Source organism: Seriola lalandi, unplaced genomic scaffold (assembly GCF_002814215.2).
Source record: "Seriola lalandi dorsalis isolate HSWRI2012SDOR001 ecotype SW California unplaced genomic scaffold, Sedor1 jcf7180002054596, whole genome shotgun sequence".
Taxonomy (NCBI): domain Eukaryota; kingdom Metazoa; phylum Chordata; class Actinopteri; order Carangiformes; family Carangidae; genus Seriola; species Seriola lalandi.
In genome coordinates, this window is record NW_019525149.1 from 91,687 (window position 1) to 118,049 (window position 26,363).

Genomic DNA, 26,363 nt, shown 5'->3' on the forward strand with positions numbered 1-26,363 from the left:
GGGGGGTGGGGGGGGGTCACTGAATATTGAACACCTATGGAAGATTGCTCTCCACCACCAGAGTCCAGAAACTTGCAGAGTTAATGCCAAGGAACATTGCTGCTGTTCTGACAGCACTTGATGGCCCAACACCTTATACTCTTTTTTTACCTAGTTACAAGTAATCCTAGATTATGCAATTAAATTACAAAATAAATGTCACAGTAATCTGTTAGAGATGTTCAAAAAAATTAATTAATCTTATACTGATCAAAATGTTGGTGATTACAGATGTTGTCAGCACTTGATTTGAACAGGTCAAGAAGAAAAGTAAAAATAGCATTTTGATGGAAAGTAAACAAATGTCACTGGTGACACTGAGCTGGTGCAACTCCAGGAGAAAAAAACAGGGCCATCTTTATAACAGAACTACACTGCCACCAAGTGGAGTGTCCTCAAAACACATCACTTAACTGTGTTCTGCACCTCGGTGGAAAAAAAAAGCGGACAGACAGGAGAAGGAAAAAACAGTGTTTTAGAAGAGGATGTTATACATTTATTATTGAACCAGCTTTTGAAATCCAAAAGATGGGGTAAGGGATTAAAAAAATCATTGCACTACTTAATAAAGTATTACTAGTAACTCTCATACAAAATGTACAAATGTTTGTTAAAAATTTCATTATCATAACAGGCCTTCAAATGATTTTGGTTACAGATATAATACATGATGAAACTACTATGACACCATTTTAATGATAGAGTTTCATAGAGTTTAAAAGGAAAAAATATTCAAACAACCCAACAACTTGCATGGAAAACATTAGCAAAATGACTCGATAAGCACTAATCATACTGGTTGCACCATTTTCTGAAAAGACATAAATAGTGGGACTGAGGTAATTGCTAGTGTACCAAGCAACAGAAAACTGTCCAACACAAAAACAATCCTAAGACACAAAATGGATGCATACAGTCACAAATATGACCTTTGACCCCAAAGGAAATTTTCCCAACATTCCCATGGATATTACATGACTTTATACACTGACAACACTGAAGAGGAGTTTTATTTTTTTTTTAAGAGTTCTTCCTGGACACTGATACACTTGGTTTGCATTTAAAATAGGTTTAAACAAATGTATTGGTCTGATGTGGTGACACTAGGTAGATACAAGTTGTACCTGGGAAATGAAGTTTAAAAAAAAAAAAAAAAAAAGGCATCCCAGATGTAAGACTGCAGGTGCCTGGCTGAACTTTCCAAACCAGCCTTTTGTCAACACAATCTCTCTAAGTCCTATGTTAGGCAGTCATCTTGACGCAACATGCCATTTGTGATAAATAGTGATAAATTACATGAGTAAGCCTGCTCTGTGCATGAGGTGAACATCTTGGAGTTACATTATGACATGCTGACATAGGCCTTACAGAGATTTAAAAAAGCATCATTAAGAAACAGATAAAAAAAAAACAAGAACCTCTGGACATGTACAGATGTGCAGAGAGGAAATAAAAGCATTGACACATTGGGGTACTGTAGGTACTAGAAGCTAGGAGTGGAGATGTATGTTTTTAATGCATTCAAATGTTTGTTCACATACGCACACTAACTGAAAACTGATCAGTGGTTTGTTCACAATGAAAAGAGAGAAAATCTACGTATTAAAGTGCTGAAGTGTCAGATCCGGCGTCTGGTGAAACAGTAGATTTAGCTGTGACCTTATAAGTCTCTTTAAACTTGTTCCCTGTCAGTGATGGAGAAAACACTGTGTCTGCATCTGCCAACACACACAGAAAGCTGCTTGTGTACCAAGACGGATACAGACACGTGTCCTCAAAGGCCTTATTCCTATAAGAAAGCTAGTAAACTGAGCATGAAGGACAGTTTTGGAGATGTTTTTGATGAATGTTTTGCATCCACCTGGTCAGCTCTGTAAGATCTATCTATCACACAATGTGCCTTACAGGAGAGCTGAGTGGATATGATGACACAGAGACTAATAGTCCTGATTTGTTTCATTATGGCTAGGAAATACTGTATGACAAAAAAAAGTATCTCAAAAGCCTTCAGACTTTACTCCTTTCAGACAAGAACAATGTCAGATGGGCAGGGATGGAGTGATGGAGCCAAGGTTGTAGATTATGTTAATGATGTGTGGCATAAACACAAAGAAACATGACACAGCACTGTGAACTTCCCTGGAGGAGTTCCTGGTTCTAAGCTTGGCAACAAAGTTTGAATCAGTTTGAAGTTAAGTGGGAAAAAAATAGAATTTGGGATTTAGTGAATGAATTGTGCCACAAGAACTGTATAAATACCACAGGAAGAGTAACACCCACACCCACACCCACACACACACGCACAGACGTGCACACATACGCATCTAGAGAAAATAAAGCATATTTTTTACCGTTCCAAAGTAGCTCGCTCTTTGACACACAGTGTACAGCATCTTTGTTTCACCCCACACAGACTGCGCTCACGTTAAGGAATGCAAGGATACACATGGACTGATAAGGTTCAACTGTAATTAGAATGACTCTGGCAGAAATGACAGTCTCTGCAATTCATGATTTGAATGCTTAATTATAACCAGACTAATAACAATGAAATTTAAATAATCTTTGGACTGCCAATTCTCCCTCAGGATTTGTTAGTTCAACTATACAGAAGTTTTTCAAAGCAGTCTTTTCTCTGTCCATCCGTAAAAGACTGATCAGGTCACATCAGTTTGGAAGGGTTCATAATGAGTTTTAAAAAATACACATATATATGTCCACCTGCATTGTTTCAAAGGCCATTCATAGAAAGCAGGAACCATGAGCAGAAGGCAAAATAGTAGTCCAAAACAGAAGGCCTAGGAAGTCCAGCAATTAAGTGAGCTCGAGTCAGTAGGAAGTTTCCACACCCCTAAATGCTGATCCCAGGAGAGAATTACTGTTCACTGTCCTGGAGGGTAAAGAGTGAAGGATTAAGGAGCACTGGTCCCAGTTAAGTGGCAGAATTTGTGAGTGATGGTGTTTTAGAAAAGGAGATAAATTCACTGATTGGTTTGTGCATTCAAAGGGGAGTCAGTGGGAGGCAGGGAGTGTGGGTGTTGGGTGTCGATACGAGTCAGAGGTCACTCAGAGTCCCGCTGGACCTCAGAGGCATCGGCTCGACAGATAGGACAGGTCCGGTTAGCCTGGAAGGAATGAAAAATAAGGAGATGAATGTAAAACAGATTTTTAAAAAAATGTACCTAAAAGATCAATATATGATAGACACAAAGTCAGCAGATTAAAGGCCCGGTCACACCAGTATCTGCAACTGTGAATTTTGTGGCTAAATCCCTTTATCGCACTGGGATTCAGGGATTTGTTTGTGGGAGTGAAGTAAAGCCACTTTTTTTCCTAATCTATAGCTATTCCAATACCAATCCAATAGCAATCAAAAAGCCATAACAGAGGAAGCTAAGTTAATAGTGGTGCTGTTCTATTAACTTTCATCACAGCCATTGTATAAAACGTCAGGGTATAATCTGATCCACAAAAGAAGAATGGATTGCAAAAAAGTAAACTGTGTCAATTAACTGTCCAATTAGCAAGCTTGCTAACTTTCTGCTAACTGGCTTTTCTCTACCTTCAGTTATTAACTGAAAAGATGTACTATCCTGAAAAATAAACGCCAGGGGTAATAATACGAGACTGAGTACTGAGAAAACAGAAACAGCTCCGAGAGCTCTTGTGACTGACTAACGCTAGCACATTCACAGCATGTTAACCATCCGCTTGCCAATTAGCCCTGTGAGTAGTCATCACATCACCAAGCCTGGAGAACCACATATTTCGTAAGACGTGGATGAATTTCGCCTTGTTATTTTCTGGTGTGACGGAGCCCAGAGGGAAACAGCTGATATATCTTAAGACATGCAGTTGTCCTCACTCACCTTAAGCCACTTGTCTACACATTTGGCGTGGAACTCGTGATTACAGGGCAGGACCCTTAGGAGCTGGCGAGACTCAAAGTCACACATGCATACCACACACCTGTAAGACACAGCAACGTTGGTGCCATTTAACACACAAATTAAGTTAAATTCATACTAACACAAACCTACAGCCACCCATAACAGAAAATCCTCACCACACACATTTTCAAAGAGGGAGGTACTCACAATGTTTGCTCAGACTGATGGTTGTTGGGGTTGAACCTGTAAGATGGAAGTTGTTCTATGTCCGCCTTTGTTAGACCACGGGGCTTGGCCTCTCCTAGACGCTCTGCGAGGTTCAACAGGGCCTGAAGGTTTCATACAGAAAAGCAAAATTTAGAGGCCAAAGTTTACAATCGACACAGTGTCAGCAAAAAAAAAAAAAAAAAGGTATTCTTTCAATAAACCACTTAAATTGCAGTGACTGGATTTCATGGTACATGTGTGTCAGTGTTTACAAAATAATTAATTTGCGTTGATTTCATGGTTCTCTCTTTAAAAAGAACATGTTGTGGGTCAGCAGTTCGACCCACCTCATAGTTCTCCACCTCTCCGTCATCCACGTCCAGCTCTAGACTGATGGTGGGGGCCACATTCGGGGGCACGGGAAGCATGGACCTGTGACAGGTGATTGAAGACAAGGGACACGAGTTTAGTAGGTTGTATGTAACCTCTCTGGGGCATAATCAGATCTACAGCAAATTCGATTGTGTGGTATCATCAAAAACTCAAGGAAGTGAGAAAGACTTACAAGAAGTAAGGCAGGAAGCTGGGGTGGTAGGCTGATGGGGGAACAGCCTGCTGAGAGCGGTAACGCCGACTTGTGAATCGGCGAGGCATAAAGTGGGGATAGGGCTGTGAAAGGGCAGAGAGAAGTATCACATTATCACTCCAATTTATTACACAATGTTTTATTCCAAAACAAACACGATTTAACAGATGTACTCACCACTGTGAAGAGCTCCTGCGACAGGGGATCATGGTGCGAGAGGAACTGGAGTGGCGTGGAGGGCGGCAGGGTGGAGGGAGGCTGGTGGTGATGGTGATGGTGATGGTGGTGAGCGTAGCTGAAGCCCCCACCCACTGAAATCTGCTCTCCCAGAAGCTCAACCTCATTTTCAATCGTCTGTAACGGCTGAGAAGAAACACGCTACGTTATTGATCACGATGTTATGGTGGGACAAGAACTGGGACAAAGACGTCTGCTGTTGTTTTATTTTGAAGGGCATTTCAACAAAAGTCGGACAGCAGATTTTTACAGTTACATCTGTTTGTTCAATTATTGCTGCAGTGGTAAAGAGGATGACTGTGATGACATACGCTATGACGCATTGATCTACAGTATATGTCCATTAATGTCATCATAATATACTTATGCAAAAGAAAACTTCGATAAACACAACATAATTATCATGTTGCTTTGACGACTTAATACATACACAGTTTATTTCATTTGCTAGTGCTGTTAGATGCAAATACTATTTCTGTAGATCCTGTTCTTTGGATGACTAGAAAACTAATTGAACTATGAGTTTGTTATTCACTGGTTCTGTTTGAGGGCATTAAATACTTGTAGAAAATATTGGTGGCTTTTTTTTTTTTTTTTTTTTTTTTTTTTTTTTTTTAAAGATATACATCAGTCCTTGTATAATGATGCAAGTTAATTTAAATAAATATCAGGTAAAAAATAAAAACAGAATTCATTCACGTACCGATCGAGGCTGTTGTGTCTGGAAAGGCAGGAACTGTCCGGGGGTGGGGAGGTGGGGCGGGTGGTGAGAAATGTGAGGTGGAGGAGGAAGCAGGAACTGAGGGTCACTGGACAGCAGTGAGGGGAATGCATAGGGCACTGGCAAATGTTGCATTGAACATGCCTGCAGCATCTGGAAAAGCGTGAATAAGAAGAGCAGGAAAGGAAATAGAGAAATGTTTTAAATACATATTTTCTCACTCTGGTGATTGAATTGTGCCGAGTCCTGCCACAAGGTGGCAGCCAAGAGCTATCAAGCAGGAAATCGCTGCTGGTAATTGCTACTTTTTACCCACTTTCCCTCAAGCACTTTCCTTTTTCTTAAGTTGAGCAGTAAGAGAGAGTGCACAGCACACTGTACTTCTTATTAACAAACAAACACAGACACTACAAACTAAACATGACTGTGTTCTCACCGGGTGGTAGTGTTGTCCAGTGCTGAAGACCACACTGCAGGTGGGGACCTGCTGTTGTGAGGAGCAGGTAGGGGGAAGGTGCTGACCACTACACAAAGGTGCTGCAAGACCGTGAGGAGGGACTGGGGTCACGGTGTAGGATACTGGTACACTGGCCTGCTGCAGCTGAGGAGAAATCACACCACAGTTGATATGCAGTCACACACAGACACACACACACACACTATGGCATATTCAAACAAAAATTGACATTTGCACACTAACCTGTTCATGCAAGTCCATGACCATGGCTCCTTGCTGCTGTTGCGCCACATGATGCTGTTGCTGATGATGGAGGTGATGGTGGTGGTGAGCAGCTGGATGCAGTAGCCGTGGCGACAAGGTAGGGGGGTGGAAAGCTCGGGGCTCCTCTGCACCTGCCCCACCACTGCCACCAGCTGTGGGGGGCTGACCATAGGTGCTGGGTGTGTGTGTTGTATATGACTGGTGTGTGGAGGGATGGGGGTTGTGGTGGAAGTTTTCATCCTGGAGCTCTGATGGCGATAGGCGAGGTGCAGGGCCTTGAGTGGAGGGGTGGTGATGTGGAGGCAAGTGGCGGGTAGGTCTGGAGAGACGGCCGCGCTGACGCCTTGCTGGAGGGCTAGAGGTGGGAGGAAAGGGGCGGTTTTATATTTGGGACCTTCAGTTAACTCATCACAGCGGAACTAAGTTGTACAAATCAAAAAATTCACTTACCTGCGTCTGTGCCGAGCAGGAGTGAGGCATCTCTCCTGGTGGTAGTGTGTGTGGGGGTGAGGTTGCCTCCGACTTGGGGGTCCTGACTCCCAGGGGCGGATGGGGGGAGATGGGGTGGATGGTGGGGGGGCGGATGAGGTTAGTTGTTCCAAGACGGACTGACTGGACAGCCTCTGGCGCTTTGGACTGGGGCTTTCCTCACTCTGCAGAGGGAGGGGTGGAAAATGGGGGAGGAAAGAGAGGAAAGGAGAGGAGGGTGGGAGAGGGGATGGGTATTGTGGTTAGTGACCCATAGCACTCCTATCAAATAAATCAATTTCACCATGCTTGACATTCCCTCTGGCCTAGAATCCATACTACTGCATAGACATAAGTTCCTTTGTGACTCGTGGCATTTCCTGTATGATCCAGAGTGAGTGTATGCTTATGTGCATTTGAAGGCGCGCATGTGTGTGTGTGTTGGTGTGAAAGACAGCATATTACACCACCAGCGCTCTGAGGTCCTGAGGGTTCAAAGTCACTTCCTCTTGTTGCGAGGAAATGCAAACGCAAGACAAGCTCTCACAAGCCCATGTGCGAGTCATATGTACACACCCTCAACTGGAGAGCTAGGCAAATACTTTGAGTCAAAAAACTCAGTGATACACTCAAAACCAGAGACGTAGCTGAATATGTAGTCACGCAGGTTTAGACTGACTAAGGTGTTATCATTTTCTCTTGTTTCAGCCCCATCAACTCATCTGTGACTCATCTCACTTACAGTCAAGCAGTGACTCTCACACTTGGCACTTGATGAGGCAAGAACACACAAACACACGCTCATGTGTCAGTTCTTAGTCATTTTTCCTGACGCGGACCTTAGCTGTGCTCTGAAGAACACACAGGTTCCTTAAAGAGCACGCACACACACACACACACACACACAAACTCACACACACGTTTCCTTATAGTTACCGTCTCGACACTTTTTTTCCCTCTACTTACTTGATCCCTGCTTCCACCTCTCCTCTTTGTGGGGGAGACACGTTGTTAAAGTGTGATAAAAATGACTCAGCGGCTGTGACTTTTAACACACACACACACACACACACACACACACACACACACACACACACACACACACACACACACACAGACATACATATACAGCTCAGCAACCTTGAGAGCAGTGTGATAGCTAACAGGAAACAGCTGGAGAGCAGGCAGCAGAAACACATGCACACTCACTCACTCTCTCACTCACACACACACTCAAATTCATACAGTTATGGAAACGCCTGCAGACATGCAAATTCACATTCACACATGGGCAGCTGCCACTGTTTGAGTTCTTCATATTGTTCTATAAAGAACAATACCTTCTTAAGCTCTTTAGAGACAGACTCTGCTGTTCCAACAAACCTGAACAAAATGTGTTTTGATTGTAGGGCCAAACACAACGTGCCCTAATGGCTCTATCACTCACATGTAGCACTAAATGTGACCTGAGCTTGAGCAGCTTATGGGAAAGACAAACAATAACAATGACTTAAATTAGTCTTGACTGGAGGAGACTGCATGATAGGAGAGGGCTGGAAAGAAGGAAAAGGCATTGGCAGAATAAGAGAAGTAGAGTCACTGTGTAAAACAGGCAGACACGAGAGAGGGGTGAAGCTTGGCGGAGCCTAAGGGCGCACCAGACCCTAAATGACAGAAGAAATTTGGGTCGTAGTGAGGGTTACACACCACAGTTTTCAGTGTGTCTGTCTTTTCATAAGCCTTGTAAATTACCATGCCTGGACATTTGGGTCCAAGATGACTTTCCCTTCAAAGCCATATTACCACATTATATCTGAACACATCCTTCCCTGCTTCATCCATTGCTCAAAATACATTTTTGTTCTTTAATTTGTTTCTGCAAGTACCAGCTGAATGTCTACGACAGGCAGCATTTGGTGTGCAGTGGGAATGGGGTTTGACTGCCTCAAATCCTTTCAAATAGTAGACAAAATTCATTGCAATGGCTCCTGCTTTATTTTTTATTGACACTAGTCAAAATCTTTACTAACTTGGTCTGTTCCTTGCATTGTTACTGACTCAGTTTTAATCATTTTTAGAAAGTAAGTTTTCATCAACCATTGGTACTTGCAATCTGTTTTAACCAAAAATGTAGATAAACTATTCATATGAATTTGAATAAACTGACACAAGCTATCAAACAGCTAGTGGCACTTAATGAAACTAAAAAGTCATATAGCATGACTTTGTGAAAAAAAAAAAAAAAAAGAAGAGGAAAAAATAGAAACATTTCTACGGCCCATTTTATCAAAAGATATGGAGGACACATACTGTCTATGCCCATTTCTACATAGGATCGAGGGCACCGGAGCCGCCCCCGCCCCTAAACCACCCCTCTCTGTTCGTCTCAACAACAACCCCCTCTCCTCCAACCCGACACCCCACAACCTCTCTACCAGCCTAGCCCCAACCCCAAAACCCTTGGGACATCTACTGTGCCCATTTTCATATCTAAGCCAGCCTCCTCCATCCAAACCCTGACATACCCCCCGCTCAACAACCGACCCCCCTCAACAACCAGCCCAGTCTTGTTCCCTCCCCCTTTTTACTATGTCTGTCCTGTCCGAGACCCCAGCCTGAAATCTGGGGGGACAAGACAAGAAGTTCTTAGACAGGACACACACACACACACAAACACACATACAGTCTGTCTTAACACATGCAGACTATTGCCCATTAGTATGAAAGTTTGATGGGCCTGTCTGCCCGCGTTAGTGGAAAGGGAGCGGTGTCAGACAAAGGAGTGTGCATTTGTGTGTCCTCAAGCAATGTGCCATAATGTGGCCTTATGTTTTCATAGAGAGCTTGTTGTGTGAACACGAACACACACACACACACGTCTGGTCCAAATGTGTTTCCACATATAGAGGGAAAAAAATCCTGCTGACTTTCAGAAGCTTAACATGCACACAAACAGATACACGCAGTGACTCCCAGCACGGCCCAGAAACATTGCGGACTGCTCTATGGCTGATATTACAGCACATTCTGCAGTGCTCACAGTGTAGAGACCAATCACACACACACACACACACACACACACACACACACACACACACACACACACACACACACACACACACACCCTCCCATCCCCTTTCACTCTGTCCACATTCACTGAGTGCACACACCAGGCTGAACAGACATCCTGAAGCATGAGTGCAGACACACCCTACCACGTTCTATTTCACTATGTCCACATTTGGGAAATGCATGCATCCACTTGCACACACGCAGTTACTGTGGCCAGCAGCTGTTGTGGCTTCGCTGTCATTGCTGAGAACCAAAATAAAGAGAATCCCAGAGTGCATGCTAACACAAGCCTGAGAAATACAACTGAGCCCAGCGTCCTCTTTTCCAGCATTCATGCTCTAGAAATTGTGCATGAATGTGCACACTGAGCAAATATGGTCATTTGCTTTTACGGATTCATTAATATTTGCAGACATGCTTCCACTAACACTCAAACACTTCTCCCTCCCCCACTTATTTTCTTTCCATCAACAAGATTTCAAAGCCCATTTTGTTTCCTCTGCCACTGTTCCTCCCTTCCTTCCCCTCCCTCCCTTGCTCCTTCCCCTCCTCTTCCCTTCTCTCCCTCCAACCAAGTCCCACAGCTGGAGGTGAAATCATTAGCAATACCCCCTCCCTGTTTTTGGCCTTGCCTCCTTCCCTCCTTTCTCTCTCTCCCTCCAAGCTTTCTGCAACACCTTCCTCAGCATCCTGCCTCCCCTCATCTCCTTCTCCGTTTTCGCTTCATCTGCTCTTAACGCAGGCCCTTCACTTGTGATGGTGATGATCATTTACTGAAGTACACTTGTATAGTCTGGTTAGGTTTTAAATTGTGCCTATTTGATCTACATGTGTGTGTTTTCATGCCATTTACTGCCATCATTTACATGGCAGTATTGCTGAAATTATCAGTAATACTATCTTGAAAATATACAATGTTATTTTTCCCCTTATGAATTTAAGCTTATAGTTTTTCTAATAAACTCTCAACAGAATGGAAAAGCTATTTGTTTAATGTAGACATAAGGGTGCAAGGATATATCATCCAGTAATGAGCTGCTTAACAAAGTTTCCAATATTGGCCATCAGCTGATTATTCAAATACAGAAAAACTAAAACATATATATACATACAGTATATTGCCAAACTCAGGAAATCGAGGGCTGGTCCTCATTTACAATGATGAAGTTTAAATAATAAAAAGTATTTTTTTTAAATAGAATATTAAAAAAACAGAAAATAAATTAAATGATGAAAATTAAATAAACAGCTATATAATTCAATTTAAATAGATAAAAGAGAAAGATAAAAAGGACGACTCAGTTAAAACAGATGCTAAACGGTCTGTAATCATGGATTTAATTGCGCAATATGATCACAACTGCCCATAAGGAAAATGATTAAACAACAAACCAGTGCACTTTACATTTCTCCATCCTTACATTTCATGGAGGGCTTACTTGCCACAGGCTTATGTTGCTACTGGCAATCTCAAATTGTATAATTTAGGAACATACTTCAGCATTCACAGAACATAAAGCAGAGCTGCTATTTGCAAACTTTGCTGTGTTTAAGTTTCTCAAGGAGGCTCTTCTGTTAAAAAACGTCTACACAACAAACATGATTAAGCGCCTGAGAGTACGGCACAGAGAAGAACATCAGGTATTACTCAGCTTCCAACTGAGGAAAAGGGATGGAAAATAACTTTCATTTTAAAGTTTTTCATTTTATCATTTTACCCCAAAAGTCCTTTCCTTTGTTTGAATTACTGCAAATTATGAAATCAAAAATGTTTTATTTTGTTACTTTAAGTTTGCCCTAGAAAACATATTTTAAACAACAAAACTGTGAACAGGTCATTTATGGATCAGAGTAATAATGTGATAAAAACTTAACTAATTCTTATTGTATCTGCACATCTTTGTAACTAATTGGAAGTGGTGGAAGTGCGGTGTTTCACATTGGTGCATCTGTAGTAGACATGTGTGAGTGCTTTTTATTGGACAAAATCATATTTAAAACCATTTTAAATTTAAAAAAACACAGTGTATATTCCATTAAAGATCACAGTAGTTCAAAGTCATGTGTCACTAGTGTTCATCACTAGTAACACATGACTCTCAGCAGCAGCAGCAGCAACAAAACGAAAAAATCCAATCTTATTTACTGGCTACAATACAGCCTCCTCTTCTCTTAAGACAACTATGAGTTCACTGGAGGCAGGATGAGACTCACATATTACACACTGCATCTACATCATGTACTCACACACACACTATCAGGATCTCGTCTGGTTCTGTGTGTGTGCGTCTCAGTGATTCACCCCAGTATCAGCTGAGAGACGATATTATCTAATACTCAGTCACAGCGCAGCATGATCTCAATCAGGGGCCACAGCAGTGTGTAACATACAAACATCCCTACATGTCCCGTGTTGGTGTGAACATTGACATTAGTGCATGGCAGCTTACCTTATCACTCTCCTCTCCATATGCATGGTCTGGGTGGCAGTGGTAGGATCCACCAGAGGCTCCTACACAGAGAGATGGGAAAGAGCAGAGCATTTCACACAGTGAGACAAAACATGTGTATTACATGTTCCACATTTTTATAATTGTATATGTCTCTTGAATTACAAGATTTTGTTCATCAAAAGATCAATTTTTAGTTCCGGTATATATCTGATCCGAAATTGTAAGTTCAGTGATATTACACAAACAATACTGAAAATGAGATACTGTATGTAAAAGACATTTTCATACAATTCCATTTACCAACACTGATACTACACTGCCTATTTAATATATTTATGATGGGTCTTTTTTTTTTTTTTTTTTATGTGACCCCATTTGCACCACCAGCCAATGTGTCACTAGTATAAACACAGATCTTGAGTTGGATGGCATTTGATACAGCAGTTTAAAAAGGCCATTATTTTTCTACACTTCCCATATTTACAGATAAACACAGTCCCCCGTACAGATCGTTACACTCAACACAGTCTTGTCCTGGTCTGTGTGAGTTTGAATGCTACGGCAATAATTATCACAGTGTTGTGTATTATTTTACAATACAATATACACAACATGTTGGTAATACCTTTTGTTGAAATTGATAGCACCATTATACCCAGGCATTGTGGGGAGTCCCCTCTTCATCTAAATCCAGTACATTTAATCCTTTTGTTGTTATTGTTCTAACGCAACTTGGATTTAATACACAACAGCAAAAACAATGACAACATGTTTGTGTGTTGAGGGGTGCTGACCATGTGTACAGCACAAAAGTGACTGAAACACATATGGTGTACTCTCGTGTCAGATCAGAGGCAGTAGATGTAGGTGCACACATGCATGCATACACATACACACACACACACACACACACACACACACACACACACACACACACACACACACACACACACACAGGCAGACATACACACAAAATAAACACAGTAATCCTGGATTAGAGAAGCTTTCTGATGATACCGCCGCTCGCATTATGGCTAAGACTTTTACTCTTTTGTTTTTCCACAATCCTTTCATCTTTTTATTGTCTTTTCTATTTATTCTGGCTTTTGTTTTTCCCCTTGTCATGGGCACGTCTTTAGCTGGGGACGTCCTCACCACAGATGGTGGCAGTGGTATACACTCCAAGGGTAAGTGCTCCCAAGGGCACTCCAGACAAGGCTACCTTTACCATAGAGATGAAGAAAGCTAAACTAGAAGGGAATAGATGCAAAACAGCCTTTTAAAAGAGTATTTTTCACCTCTCGGCTGTTTGTTTGTGGGATTGTTCCTGCTCACAGCCTCCGTCTTTGAAAAACAGCTCTGATTGACAACAAAGAAGAGAAGGGGAGAGAAAGAGAAAGAAGAGGCAGACAGAGTGAGGTTTTCACAACTGAATTCCTCAATCCTTAAAAAAGCCTTTCCTCTCATACTCCAATCCCCAGAGCTGGCAAAATAAATGGATTGAAAAGGTTGGGGCAAGTAAAGCTTATATTAGTGTAGTGAAAAACCAGCTAACAGGCTATTTTCATAGAGATGATTGGGGACAGAGCAGTGGTGAAGCATTCAGGGGACTTGCCGGCTGCATAGCGCTTTTCTGTAAGACACTCATTCACTGATCACAATAGGCAAAAATCCAGCTCCCTCCCTGAATATGGTCTCACTTGCACATTGTCAGAGTCCGGTAAATTGAGTCAGAGAGGGTCATTCAGATGGAGTCACTCTATAGAGAAGCTACAGAACAGGTTTAAAATGTTTGGATGACATCATGTCCGCTGTTGGTCTGACACAGACTGCACACAGCACAGTCCACACAATCTAGTCTCTGCACTTAGGGCCTCAAGGAAAGTTGAATAGTAGCATTGCAGTATGGATTTCAATGTGTGTGGAGATGGTAAATTGTTTTAGAGGATGCTAATATTGAAGATTTAATGAATATGATGAAATATGAAATGTGGAAGATATTCTCATCTGTGACTTCATTTGTGCAGGACCAGGGATTCTTGCACAGCACAGGGTCTTGTTGAATCTCATTTCCCCTGCTGAGAAAGGGCCCGTGTTGAGATTTATATGGATTATTATTGTTTGCATGTTGGTGTAGTCAAATTCTTGAGCAAACAGAAGAAAAGTGAGCTGGACCTTAAGGCAGCAGCACAGCTCAAGAGGCAGAACAGACAGAGTGCTTCAGAGCAGTGAGACATGGAGACAAGAACCAGAGTCAGACTGTCTGCATGAACACACTGTGACTAGTAGCTCAGAGCAGAGCGTGCATTCACACACATACTTCTAGAAAGATATTGGGAATTTATGAACACACACACAAACACACACACACACACACAGACACAGACACACAGTAGCTAGAGTTGATGTCAATGTTGCATGAGAACTGAACCAATGAGTTCAATGAAAAGTACATTTAACATGTACATGCATCACCTTAAACTTCATCACTGTCGCAAACATGTTAATTGTGAATAAGTTTCATTTATATTACTCATTGAGGATGTTTAACCTTGAAGTGCAGGTATGTTGCACCAATACACCAGAGTATAAAGACTTGGTGAGATGAGTAAAGATAAAGATATAAAGATGAGTTTTCTATCTTAGTGAAATTTGCAAAGTGAAAATGTATCACTTTAATCAAACTACTTTGACCATAACAGAGGACAAGTTGTAATTTTGTAGACTTACAGTTGGGATGAGATGGTATCCATCATAGAGAGGAGTGTGAATATGAACAGAAAGTAGTCATAGGTAATGAGGGATCAGATGATAGTTTTGGCAATAAGGAATACTAAAAACATTGCTAGAATAACAAAGGTCAACAGACTGCATCATGATGGAGATAATCATATAAAAAAAAAAAATTTTTTCTGCTGCATTAACCAGACAGCATGGAATATTATGATTTAAAGAAAGTAAGAGAGAGACAGAGACAGAGAGAGAGAGAGATAGAGAGAGAGAGAGAGAGAGAGAGAGAGAGACAAGGATGAAAACAACAACAAACGTTACGACTGGCATTCAGTAATGTCAGAGCACACAGTTTGACTAAATAAATCAGGGCTTGATTGATGCCAAGAAGCACATAGTAAATTGAAATTAAGGAGTGAATAAAAAAAATTAGGGGGGGGGACAATGAACATTAGTCAAATAATATGTTTTTCCTTAAGTAAGGGATACAAGAGAACATTTACAAGCAAAATGATTTCATTAATTTGAATACAAAATGTACACTTGATTTTTTATTAATTCTGCTTCAAACTGTATTTATCTAATTATGTAATTATGCTTTAAACTGCTTTAAACTGTGTGACGTATGAACAGCTGGATAGTAAAGTAGTTCCTCTTAATTCTAAATGCTCAAAAATTGTCAACTTAGTTTCTTAAGACAGAAAAAGTGGTATTGAGAGTGGATCACATGATTCTTTTCAATGGACAACATCGGTTCGGTGCAGCCACTGCTTCATTGTTGATAGTGTTGTATTACCTTTTTGGTAAAAAAAAAAAAAAAAAAAGCAGAGGTAGCTGGAGCTGAAATTTGTAATACTTTTTTCACACACACGTGCCACTAAATACATTTTACAGTTTGCACACATCTATTTTTAGTCGCAAATGCGAGTGAAACGGTCAAACTATCGAGCCATGTAAAGACATGCAAGTAAAATTTAATTCAGCTTTGCCCAATCAGTATTTGCTGCTGTGTGAGTTTAAATGTAAAAAGGTGGAAAGCGATTCAAATGTACAAAAGATTAAGCAATCAATACTTGCTTTACAGACAGTATGAAGAATGAAGTTTGCAGACCACATAAAACCATCCCTTTTTCTCATTCAACCACACCATCCCAAAACAGCAGAAAATGAACATATCAGTTCGTTCTGGAAAGTTAAGAAAAAGAAAAAGAAAAAGTATTATGAACGATGATCCCTGCTCTTTCATCTAAAGCATGCAGCAACCTGTAATAGTAAAGAGCAAAAGACAAGAATGGTGCAACAATGATGGGAGGCGAGGAGGAAGCGGGGTTGTGAAGAGGAGAAATATTGGGGACGGGAAGAGGGCAAAGTGGAGGTACAGAAGAAGAGGATAAGGTTGGAAACGTACATTAAAAGGGTGAGAGCACTAAGGGGGGAAAAGGGAGACGGGAAAAGATAAAGAGTGGAGGAGTTGAGGGTGAGAGAGCAGTCAGAGAGGGAGAGAGAGGGAGAAGGGTGGGGGTTGTGGCTTCCCCTCTTGACTGCTATTGATTTTCTGTAAGCCTCAGAGTGCATCAGCTATTTCTATCCATTTCCTCCACCTCTCCCTCCCTTTCCAACCCCCCCTTCCCCCGCACTCAGCTCAGACACCCTCCTCACACATCCTCCTCCTCCTCACACTCTCCATCACTTCATCACCATCCGTGCCTGCCACCGATCTATTTCCCTATCAGCCGGCCTGTCTCTCTCCCATATATTCCTGCTGCTTTATCTCACAGCATCCACATTTCTTTGCTTTCCCTATCACACCATCTCTGTCCATGATCTCCATCACCCTCCTCTCTTCTGTTTTGCAGTCTTTCTCCATTAAATTACCTCTCCCCCTCATGAGTCGAAAAAGAAAAAAGGAGAGGAAAGTGGGTGAATAGAAAGGCTGGTTGGATAGATAAGATGGCAGATAAGTGACAGTCTTACTTAAAAAATCGGCAGCTCAACAGTAACAAATGGGAAAATTGACAGAAGTCTTGTTGACCGCTGCAGAACTTGTACCAATTTTCATAACATGTACAGAAAGTTAAGGCAATTTCAGTCAAGCATATGTGTAACACAAACATGCACACCTCTTACATCACCCCGCCTCCTGAACACATGTCATAGCACACTTCACACCCTAGCACAAAGCAGCGTCGAGTAACAAGCTGGCATACAGGCTTAAAATAGGCGGGCATGTAACGCCTGCCCAGCCATTACCTGCCTAACACTGCGTCACACACAGGCCTGATGGTAAATGTGTGTGCCTATAGAGATGGGAATGACTCTACCTCTCTCCCACTTCGTTGTCCTCCTCCATCTATTTATTGTTCTCTCCTTCCTCATTATCTTTCTCATTATCTTCCTTTCTGTTCCGTTACTGCTGCAGTCCTTGAGGTTGCTCCTCCATCCTGCACTTTTCCGCAAGTCTAAAAAACTGCTTATACATCCCTCAGCCTGTGAACATGAGCAGGTGTTTGCACTCAATATACTTGAATGCCAAGTTATTTTGTGTATAGACAGCAGCATTACTTTGGCCAAAATGAGGAAGCACTGGAAATATAAAGAAACAGGAAGGAAACCTGTTTGTACCCCAGAGAAAGTATAGAAAGTAAAATAAACCAGAAAATAAATGCAATGCTGCTGCATATCCTTCCTTGACCAACAGCCCTACAGATGCACATAATGTGGAATTGAATTTTGAAGATGTGAACTACAGCTACCCATAACCTCCTTCTCTTCATCCGTAACCAAGGACATTATACCCTTCTACACTCTCCACACCTGACCTAGCAGCAGCTTACCATCTTTTATTAAGGGGTTAATAACAGCCTTTTAAAAAAAGGGCTGAATACCAGTCATCTAGTTAATGGATATCATCTAATGTAATCTGGTAAAAATCACTGACTCTCTTTTGTTTTCTTAGACTTTTTTTTTAACAAAAAAAGAGTCTGCAAAAGACAATTGTTTGGCTCAGAACCGTTGTTTCTTTCAAAGAATCCCTTCTACAAAAAAAGATGTCTTAGGGGAGTATTTGATATATTCTTCTACTTGCTTTAAAGACCTTATGTGTGTAGGATTGTAAAGTTTCTTTCTTAAGGCTCATAGAGGCAGTATTAGGGCAGTCTTTGGCAACTTTTGAAATGAACCCATTACATCTTGTCATCTTGCTGTTATATTTTTGGTCACAAAACTGAGAAGCTGTGCAAGCAAGAGACAGTTGCTAATTCTAACACGTTGGCTGACACTGCAGACATACAAATCAGTAATACATTAAAAAAAGAATCTCTCAAAAAGCTAGTTTTAATTTAAAAGAGAACTTTTAAGGTAGTTTTCGGCAAGCTGTCACAAATGCACACTAGCAGCCCAAAAATGATACCTGTGTGACTGCATTGCCAGGCCATATAGTCTCACTGCCAATAACAGCTCCATTGTGCTGTGTAGAGTAGTGTATGGTCTACTGGTTGATATTTCAGTGTATATCAGTGTGTACCTGCTAAACATATATTACTTTTTGTGCCATCTACCTTTGCTCTGTTACTTTTACTTCTGTCAACATTTTCTCAGTGCAGTGATGTCATTCTGTACATATGCATGTTTCTGACAGTTCTGTTCCTGCTCTCAGCCCACCCAGGCAGCAAGTAAACAAGGAGTGTGCATGTTCACACGCACATAGTCAGTAGAAGTACATGAACACACACACACTACATGCAGTTAACCACTCTTTCACACTCCTTACCCTCTCTCTCACTCCACCTTCTGTCCTCTCTCAATCTCCTTCTCCCCCAATTAAGACAGAAACCAGCTGAGAGACACGGTGTTAGTGAAGAGAAAGTAAAGGACAGAAAGGCAGAGATAGATGACTCTCTTAATTCCCTTCTTCCATCATAAATCTCAACACTACAACCACAAACTGAGCCATTAACTCATTTAAAACTACAGTCTGAGGAGCTAAATGGAAACAGTTTGTAAGAAATGTACTTGTTCAGTGTCTTCAGGGCTTTGTCTGGTTTTATTTCTTTTGTAAAGCACTTTGTGACATTATTAAGAAAAATGCTACATAAATTAAGGTAGTTATCATCATTATTAATATTATCATAACCAATGCACAATCCATACAGTGGGCCTAGGGTCAATGTCAGTGCATATATAAAAAATTCAGAAATATAAAATTCAATAATCATTCATTCTTTAGTTTTTTCACAACTTCAGCTCATTAAGTGACCACAGATATTGTACCATATGGTTGTATGATGCTAATAATAAGTGTGGATGTGACTTTATCAAGACAAAGGAAATACCAGAGTGAAGACACACAAACACACACAGTTAATATGGCTTGTATACAACAGGTGCCAACATATGAGGGCTGTCTGAAAAGGTTTGTCCAAATCAATCCAATTTCAAAGAAGAAAATCTCTGCTGCCCATCTGAATGCTTCCTTGTTTACAACTTAAACTGCTTGGAATGAATATTTGAATTGCTTCCATGACAGTGAGGCCCTGAATGTTCCGACATAGCATATTTAGCCATATGATGGCGAAATGATGACTGGAACACACTCAGCATGTGTGTGGAAAGAAGAGAAGTGGATCATGCTGCAAGAAGTTTGAAAAAAAAAAAAAGGGCGTTTTCATACAACCATATGACTACAAAACACCCAAAACAAACTTAGGTCTTAGTTACGACCTCAACAAGCATCTACACAGATTTGCAGTTACAACCAAGGCAGAAAGAGGACAACAAGAGGAGGAAATAGGGAACGACAAAGACAGGGGTTGTGTTGAAATAACAAGCAAAAACTGAATATGCTAAACTGTTGAGACAGACAATTGCTACAAAAGCAACTGGTGGTTAAAAAACAACAGTGAGAAAAAGAAATGGTAGATGTTTTGGTATCCGTAGCTGGTGAGAACTGACTTGTCTTTACTGTACCTCTTTACTATATTTCTATACCAACAACATAGGTTTTGATATGATAATATGAAGGTAATATGAAGTTCCCAGTTCAGTCAGTGAGAGACAGCTAAAAAAGAACACATGTCCAGCTGCCTCAAGACACACTCCATCTGAACTGCGTCCAGTCGACATTGGAAACATGGATTTGCACCCATGACACTACCAAGCCACATCCGGTGGACATTCCCAGTTATATCAAGGGACAGGAGGCAAACATTCAAACAGCAGGAACAAACAACATCTCCCTCCCTTCCTTCTCCTTAAATCACTCAACATTCATTCATTCATTTCTCACACATACCTTTACCTCCACTCACCAACTTACTGCCTCCGGTCTTGGCTTCAATCATCTCTACAGTCACCCCCCCGTGCCTCCATCTGCTCCCAGCCAATCGTTTTCATCCGTCTCTTTCCAGTCACAATATCCTTGCCTCCTCTTAGGTCACACACTCAACTGCTGTCTATGAGACACACTTCTTCTCTGTGCTTTGCTTATGACAAAACACACCCAGACACCCTGTGTCTCCTCCAAAGTCAGCCCTATTCCATGAAACATATTCACTCTCTCCTTTTGCCATTACTCCTGCAGTTCATTCTGATCATCTCTCCCTTCCCATCCCCATCCTCTGTCTGCGAATGACTTTCCAAAACCTCATGCACTGCGCTCCTCCCTTCATCAACTCTTATTACTGCCCAATCCAACCTATGACTTCTTTTGAAAATAACTTCTCTATTACTCCTCTTTTCCAGTTTGGTTTTTGTACTCTCACTGACCTTACTCTTCTATTCTCTCTATAATGACCGTATTCAGGATTTTTTAGTAACCTTTGGCATTCCTGCTCCAACTCCCCCCTTTTTTCAAGCTAGATCAGAGCCCATCCCCTGGATTTAGAGCTAATTTGGGGTCACTCTCCTCTACCCCCCCAGGATCACCCCTTGCTGACCAAAGTGACTGCTTTGTTGTTTACTTGGAGTGACAGAGTAACAGGGAACCCCTGCTACTTGGTCAATCCAAGTGAAAGAGTTTCTCTTCAAAACGGAGGGGGTTGCCTGGGCGACAAGACAAAGGAAGGGGGAAAAAAACAAGGTGCATGTTTATGTTTCCACTTCTATTGCAGACAGAAGGATGGAGAGGATAGGAGTGGAGTGGAGGGGTAAAGGTAGAGTGGCAAGAGCGTCTGCCCCTCTGCTGCTTTGGGCAATCCATTAAAATGATCCCTCCATTAGACAAATGTGAGGGAGGAGGCCAGAGAAAATGGACTGGAGAGGTACAGAAAGGGTAGACTGATTCAAAGAGGAGGGAGAAATGAATGTGGCTATGAGAGGACAGGCTGTGACAGAGGTGGGTCAGAATCAGGATAGGATATCAACTGCTACAGAGGATGTTTTTATCCACTTGGACCAATTTGGCACCAGTTTAAAGTATTTTAATGGGCGCTTTTGCTTAAGTACTTCTACATTTTCTGCAATTCTCTTGCACCTTCAGCCTGGATATTTTAGACATGATCTCTCAAGAGTCTTTTTATCTCATAACACATTAATTTCCAAACATGGTGGGCAAAGTCATGTGAATAGTGCATGAGAAAGAATGATGAAGAAGAAAAAAAGTGTCAGTGCTACAGTATGAAACTGGCATGAAAGACTGAGGCACAAGGGGGGAAAGGGTCTAAAAGAGTTAGAATGGACTACAAGGAGAGGAGACAGGGGGAGGGATTGAAGAGTACGGGATATCATTAGCTTTCATGCCTGATGCAGGTGACTAGCATAGGAAGAATGGACTAAGTATCTCTCCCTCTCTCTCACCCTCTATCAACAAACAGGACCCATTCTTGGAGTGGAAAGGGGGTCTAATAAAAGGTGTAGTCTTGGAAAATGTCCAGCTAGCCAGCTGCTTCACTTGTGTAAGAGAACATTCAACTATAAATTAGACCTAAGGTTTCCTTTGCCTAAGTCAGCAATGTAAACACTACTCAAAAATAAAGCAGTTGTATATTTTTTATTCTTAAATAAAGCAACTGCTTTGCAGCGTCATAGCTACTAAACAAACACAACCTTTTTTTATGTTCTTCCATTTCTGCTATGGTCAGATTTTCTTAACACATACAAATACTGTGTTTTAAGATCAATATTCTTCATGAATTACTGGTCTTTCGGGTGCTGTGCATCTCAGGTCTGATTAAAATTAGTCCCGATAATGAGTGAGTGTCTACAGAATCTCTAGCCAATGCCTCCCCCTCTAGATCGAAATCCATTTGGATGGAAATACAATACAGTCATTCTATCCATTGATTTGTTCTATCCTACATGTCATAGCCAAGCTACTATGACAGAGTATGGGTCACAGGTCACAGCAGACCACCAAACTCTGACGATGGCTAGTTCAACTTCTGTGGTGATGCAGGGAGACTTTGGAAACTGATCTGTATTTTTATTAATTATTTAATCCTTTGTCTCAGTTTTCTCTCCTTTTCTGCCTTTCTAACACAAACATGCAAGGATTGTGTCCTTGTATGTTTGAGCTTGTTTTCCCTGTAACCCAGCAAGCCTTAAGCTAGACATATAACACACACATTGATGGGAGTCCAGAAGCCTTTGTTTTACATGTGTTCAGCTGTTTTGTTTTTTCTTTCTCTCACTCTGCCAGACAGGTAGTTCCAGTCTCTGAACACAGTTGCTCGGTCTCTCATGTACACATACACACAGTCACCCTTTAAAAGGGTGTCTGTTCTTTTTATTTTATTTGAATAAAAACTGAAATAGACTTTTGGTGCTGTATGAGAGGAATCTGGACTGGGAGAAGATTGTCCTGTTCTTTTATATACAAATTATTCATTCAACAATGCAGTTACCCAAAAGAAAAAAGTTAGCTTCGTTACTATACCTGTAGAGACTAAGCTAACCCTAGGACTGATTCTTTGTGTTCCAGGGTTAGCCTGTCTGTCAAACATGAGTTGCTCAATAAGAGGGATGACTAGGTTGTTAGACTCCTGAGTGCATGACAACTAATTCCAACATGTAGAATCAGTATGAGTAGTCAGTCTGCTCCGGGCAGAACAAACTGGAAGGTTTCAGATTAGCAGCAATAAGAATTCCTCCTTTCATTTAACCCTTACATGGTGTCAATAATTCAAATCTATACTTAGTTTAAAGATTTGTACACATGGATTGATGTGCACAAAAAGTAAAATAAATAAATTCTTTGCTTTAGCATTTCAGTTTGTTTCATTGCAAAATTACCACTTATATAATATTCCCGAAAGCACTGCAGGAGACAACTAACCACCAAGCATTTTTCTAACCTGAGAAGCCTGTTAGGTGTGCTGAGAGAAAAGCTTTTCCATAGCCTCACTGGATGTGAAACTCTAGCTGTGCCGTTTCAATGTTATGTGGTTCACTGCACTGCATTTACTGTGTGAGAGTGCCCTCACATGTATTCTACACCCAGCACCAGCCCATGCACACTCTCACTAAGTTTTGCTTTGCAGTGAAGCACAAATATCAAAGCATGGCCTACCCAGGTAGTTACTTGCAGAGAACCCCTTCTATCTGAAACAGAATATGCCCATACATCCCTAAGGACACTGGATATCTGTTATTATAGAGGCCACAGCCAACCTTTTCTGTGTAACATGACACATCCTATTTTGTCATTTAGCTGATTCTCTTGTGTAAAGCACTACAGCAAGTGAAGATTTACAATACTATGATTTGAATGTATTTATATGAAAAACCCTGCATCTTAAACAGTTAGTGCCATCCACCCAGTGAGCTGCACGGGACTGTACTTAAAGTTAACATGAGTGTTACTATAGAAATATATGAGAAGTGCCTGTTTTCTTCTTGTTCACGACTTAACACTTTCAGTCCACAAAGCCAAAGCCATGTGTTATCTAGATTACCCCAACTACCTGCGAGAGTTTTTGAAAAAGAATAGGCCATAGAAAAAGATTAGCCTGTACACACAATATGAAGCTTGTTACCTAGCTACATCAATATTTGTGTAGTTGACTTAAAATAGACATGCCACCTTGCCTTAAGAAACACAGTCTGGGTAACTAACTAAGCACAGCAGATCAATAAGTTTGAGGTTACACCAGTCCACAACGCAGATTGCTGTTGTTCATTTACCTAATGTATATGCTAACTGTGCACCACATTCACTCTGCTCCATGGCAAGCACATAAAACACCCCGTCTCATTAGAATACAACAAAATGTGTTCACAGGTGCACACTTTTGTCACGCCACCCCCATGACAGCCCCCTCCTTCTATCAAATTACCCATAAAAACCTCCCCAAGGTATTAAACTCCTCGACTTCTGTCACTTCTACTTGGTGCTTATGTGAAGGAAAAAGTCAAATAAAACGTGCGATTCCTTTATCTCTCTTGGTCCAGGGGACACAACCACATACACAGTGACAATGACAAGTGAGGACATTTACCTGCAGCCGGGATGCGGTGCGCTCCAGGAACCGAAGAAAGCCTCTGAATGCCGGGAGAGGCGTTACTTCCTGGGGCTCGCTGCTGGTTCTCGGAGTGGTTGCTGTGAGCTCCAAGTGGTGCGCAACCGGCACCGTGCTGCTGCTGTGGATGCAGTTGCTGCTGCTGATGGTGGTGATGGTTAGATCCCATGACTCCGCTGCCAGTAATTCCAGTGCCATTCCCGCCACCATACTGCTGGTAATATCCAGACCGAGAGCGCGATCGAGTCCTTGGGGGCTCCATGGCCATTTGGTGGGGGTGAAGGGGGTGGAAGAGAAAAGATGAGGACGCGGCTGGGGACTGCGGCGGAGAGCCGTTGGTGGATCCGGGCTGTACAAAGCCCCTAGCGCCGCTCTGGCTGTAACTATAGCCCCCGAGTCCTCTGCCCCCCTCCGCGCCCCCGTACTCTGTTCGCTCCGCCGACTCCGCCGCCCCCGCCTCGTCGAATAAATCAGCCCCTTTAGGGACAGGCTCCGGGGTGGAGGGCAGCCGGGGGCAAACTCTAGGCTCCTGGGTCGTTGGCTGTCCAGCGGCTGCGATTGGCATTTCCTTTCGGGGGATTTCCTCTGTTTCTTTTTTTTCTGCGTTTTCCTCTCGTTTCCTCTCACAGAAGAAGCTTTTAGACACTGTTTAAAAATACAACGTTGGAGAGTGGCTTACAGTTAAACACGAGCTGTGGGGGACTGTCTATTAAGACTGCATATCAAAACAGTCACCAGATAGATCTGTTTACACAAACGCTTAACGTTAACCGCCAGCGTTTATTTTGACAAGCATGAGTGTAGTAACTTTGGTACTTAGCCTTGCTACTTCCCTCAAGTTTGACAAAGTAACATTACTAAACAGCATGCTTGCCTAAACTGGTTCAACAACTAAACAACGTTGTATGTTTAAGAAACTTTCGATATCTCTTGTTTTAACTAAACACAACTATGGGCAAGGGTCGGATAAACATTTTATTCAGCCACTTTCACGGCGCAGTAACATTGAATCTCGTGGCTCACAAGCGACGTTTGGTCCATAACAACCGAGAAGCGACTACGGCCATGGCTCGCTAGCTCACAGCAGGCTAACGTTGGGGGGGTATGCTAACGTTGGTGCGCATAGCATACAGTGGTAAACGCGTTATTACGCATATTCTAACCAAACAACAACCGTGTTATCACACACAGTCGCTTATTCATAACTGCATGTATCCCCGGACTGAGTTTAAGGCAACTTTGTCCACTTTAACAACCATTTCAACTTGTTTAGGCAGTCTGCGTAATGTCGTTCGCTAGCTTGGCAAGCCATACCAACCCCTCCTCCTCCACCGACCAACACAGAGAAAAATCCCGTAGCTAGCCACCCACGCCTCGAATCCCTTTAAATTGCTTGGTTAATAGTAAGAAAACAAAAAGCCTTTGAGTAAAAACTTATTCAGTGTCATTTCATTGAGTTAGGGTGCCCCAGTAATGTTTTCCCGGCTGGGAAGGGGAAAACACTAAACCTCACACAGAGAGATAAAAAGTGGTCAACCTAAAATTACAAAGAAAGAACCACAGCTAAAATTAACGCGATCTTAAGCAATGAGTCCGCCTCCGAGTCTACCGCTGAAACCCAGTCTTATTCCCCTGCCCTGAGTAGTTTTTTTGATAACAACTTACCTCCAATGTGCTCTCCTCGACTGTACTCCTGACGCGGATCTGTCGATAATACAGTGAGCCCTGCTTGAGTGTATGTGAATGTGTGTGTATGAGCCCAGTGTTCGCTTGGTGTCAGCGTGAAA

At 41.9% G+C, this 26,363-nt stretch overlaps 1 protein-coding gene across 2 annotated transcripts; it reads right to left on the reverse strand.

Annotated features, from left to right (window-relative positions):
* Positions 1–512: 512 nt before the first annotated feature.
* On the reverse strand, positions 513–26,363 carry rnf38 (ring finger protein 38). Of its 2 annotated transcripts, XM_023419285.2 has the most exons (13): positions 26,242–26,363; positions 24,556–25,221; positions 12,392–12,453; positions 6,852–7,054; positions 6,381–6,756; positions 6,117–6,281; positions 5,663–5,833; positions 4,900–5,085; positions 4,702–4,805; positions 4,484–4,568; positions 4,137–4,258; positions 3,909–4,008; positions 513–3,164 (listed from the first exon to the last, which is right to left on the reverse strand). In XM_023419285.2, the coding sequence occupies exons 2-13, from the start codon at positions 25,139–25,141 to the stop codon at positions 3,102–3,104; spliced, it is 2,223 nt and encodes a 740-aa protein (XP_023275053.1). In that variant the 5' UTR covers positions 25,142–25,221; positions 26,242–26,363; the 3' UTR covers positions 513–3,101. The 2 variants fall into 2 exon arrangements, with proteins under 2 accessions (XP_023275053.1, XP_087033515.1); XM_087177389.1 differs by lacking the exon at positions 5,663–5,833.

Excerpts from the sequence above, each read along its gene's own strand:
- rnf38 (XM_023419285.2), bottom strand. The coding sequence starts at position 25,141 with ATGCCAATCGCAGCCGCTGGACAGCCAACGACCCAGGAGCCTAGAGTT. Across the intron at positions 5,834-6,116 it reads CTGGACAACACTACCACCCG|ATGCTGCAGGCATGTTCAAT; the intron begins GTGAGAACACAG and ends ACGCTTTTCCAG. Across the intron at positions 4,806-4,899 it reads CGCAGGAGCTCTTCACAGTG|CCCTATCCCCACTTTATGCC; the intron begins GTGAGTACATCT and ends GCCCTTTCACAG.